The 2653-nt window shown below is 38.1% G+C and overlaps 1 protein-coding gene across 1 annotated transcript in view; it reads left to right on the top strand.

Moving 5' to 3' along the window:
* The window catches only part of LOC311238506 (type II inositol 3,4-bisphosphate 4-phosphatase-like), a gene marked incomplete at its 3' end in the record, with an annotated part of 34537 nt that extends 32586 nt beyond the window's left edge, over positions 1-1951 (top strand). Inside the window, exon 16 of the mRNA XM_084326597.1 lies at positions 1821-1951. Within this exon, the coding sequence (XP_084182723.1) occupies positions 1821-1951 (131 nt within the window). The remainder of the gene's footprint in view (positions 1-1820) is intronic.
* Between the last annotated feature and the right edge of the window lie 702 nt (positions 1952-2653).

Genomic DNA, 2653 nt, shown 5'->3' with positions numbered 1-2653 from the left:
CCCCAGAATTGTAGCAGAATGAACCATCTATCTATCTATCTATCTATCTATCTATCTATCTATCTATCTATCTATCTATCTATCTATCTATCTATCTATCTATCTATCTATCTATCTATCTATCTATCTATCTATCTATCTATCTATCTATCTATCTATCTATCTATCTATCTATCTATCTATCTATCTATCTATCTATCTATCTCTATCTATCTCTCTATCTCTCTATCTATCTGTATATCTATCTATCTATTTGTATATCTGTCTATATATCTGTCTGTCTCTGCCTGCCTGCCTGTCTGTCTTTCTATCTCTTGCTCATTACAGCCGAAATGTTGTTCTGTTCTCTTCCTCCTCCATTATGTGTTTTTTGTCACTATGGTTCCATATCTCTCCTCTTCCTTTTTCCTTTTTACCCTCTCTTCCTTCTATCTGTCTCTCTGCTTCCTGTCCAACTCTTCTTTGTTTGTTTGTTTGTTTGTTTATTTTTTCCTTATTTCCTTCCTTCCTTCCTTCCTTCCTTCCTTCCTTCCTTCCTTCCTTCCTTCCTTCCTTCCTTCCTTCCTTCCTTCCTTCCTTCCTTCCTTCCTTCCTTCCTTCCTTCCTTCCTCCCTCCCTCCCTCCCTCCCTCCCTCCCTCCCTCCCTCCCTCCCTCCCACCACCACGTTGTACCACCCTGCCCTGCAGGTGTCGTCGGTCGTGGGGTCAGATGGAAGGTTGCTATGCCCAGGCAGGGTTAGGGTCCACTGGGTCAGACGGGTCAGGCCAGTCCCAGGATTCCCAGGGCCCCAAGGCCCCCAGCAGACACTTCTACCCTGTAGCCTTGCTCCTAGTGACCTCTCACCTCCTGGTGCTCTGGTTAATACTGAGCCTAGTGTTGTTACTAGATAGATACCACTGAGCCTAGTGCTGTTACTAGATAGATAATACTGAGTCTAGTGCTGTTACTAGATAGATACTACTGAGTTAATACTGAGCCTAGTGCTGTTACTAGATAGATAATACTGAGTCTAGTGCTGTTACTAGATAGATACTACTGAGTTAATACTGAGTCTAGTGCTGTTACTAGATAGATACCACTGAGTTAATACTGAGTCTAGTGCTGCTACTAGATAGATACCACTGAATGTAGTACTGTTACTAGATAGATACCATTGAGTTAATTTATATATATATACATTTATATATGAATTTACATAATTTATATAAATATTATAAATACATTAAATATTAACTTTTAATTTATTTTCTTATTTATTTATTCATTTATGTATTTATTACAATAGTATTGTATTTGTATATGTATGTAAGTATGTATGTATGTATGTATGTATGCATGTATGCATGTATTTATTATTATTATTATTATTATTATTATTATTATTATTATTATTATTATTATTATTATTATTATTATTATTATTATTATTATTATTATTATTATTATTATATGTACTATTAGTATTTATTTACGAGATATCAGAGAGAGACACAGAGAAAGATAGTGATAGAGAGATAGAAAGAGAGAAATACAATGATAGAGAGGGAAGGAGAGAGAGAGAGAGAGAGAGAGAGAGAGAGAGAGAGAGAGAGAGAGAGAGAGAGAGAGAGAGAGAGAGAGAGAGAGAGAGAGAGAGAGAGAGAGAGAGAGAGAGAGAGACGAGAGAGAGACACACAGACACAGACACAGACACAGACACAGACATGTCTTCATCTCAGTCTCGTGATCACATTCACACCATGTCTGTTTTGTGTCCATGAGTTCACACCCATGTTTCTGTGTCTGTGTGTTTTTCCTGTGTGTGTGTCCTGGTCCAGAGAGGGCTGCAGGATGGATAATGTGCAGAAGAACATAGGAAGCAGGAAGTACGCCTTCAACTCTGTGCAGCTGCTGACATTCCCCAAACACTACCGGCCTCCTGACGGGAGCTACGGCAGGGCGGAGTCATAGGTCCACTCCACTCTACGGAGTCATCCAACACCACGTCTTACTCGGGGCTGTTAAAAAGTTAAAGGTGCTATGATAGCATTCAGCCACTAGATGTCGCACTACAGCACCAGCATGTCTCCAATCAGGCACATTCCATGTGGGGAAATGGGAAGTAGGGAGGGGATACATGATGCACACAACATGTAAACATTTCTACAATTATAAATTCATTCATCAATCTTTTTTTTTTTTTTTTTTTTTATATAATTTTTTAACATTTTTTATCTATAGCACCTTTTAATATTCTAATAATGATGACACAATGGCTACTAACCACCGAAAGCTATTGACCTTTTCTAACTTGATAACATGAACATTTTAAGTGGGGCCCCTTGCTTATTTCCTGTTGCAATGTTTGCTAATACAATAGCTGACTATTGTATAAGTACTAATTGACCACAGGGGGGAAAAAGTACATAATGTACATTATGTTATAGCCATAAGTAATATTATTTATGTATTGTATTGGCAAAAGTCCAAAACAAACGGCACAACCTGGAGTTCAACCAAAAATCATTGCAGTCGTGGGTGAGTGCCCTCACCACTATAGAACTATAATTATAGTTAGTTAAGGTTATTTTAACATTCACTTAACGGTTATGGTTAGACATAAAGTTATGGTTAAGGCCGAGCCCCAGCAGGGCAACTTAAATGTTTTCTGCA

The sequence above is a fragment of the Notolepis coatsorum genome (assembly GCF_963971535.1).
Source record: "Notolepis coatsorum genome assembly, chromosome: 1".
NCBI lineage: Eukaryota > Metazoa > Chordata > Actinopteri > Aulopiformes > Paralepididae > Notolepis > Notolepis coatsorum.
The sequence above is the reverse complement of the archived record's forward strand: the minus strand, read 5'-3'. Positions and strand labels throughout refer to the sequence as shown.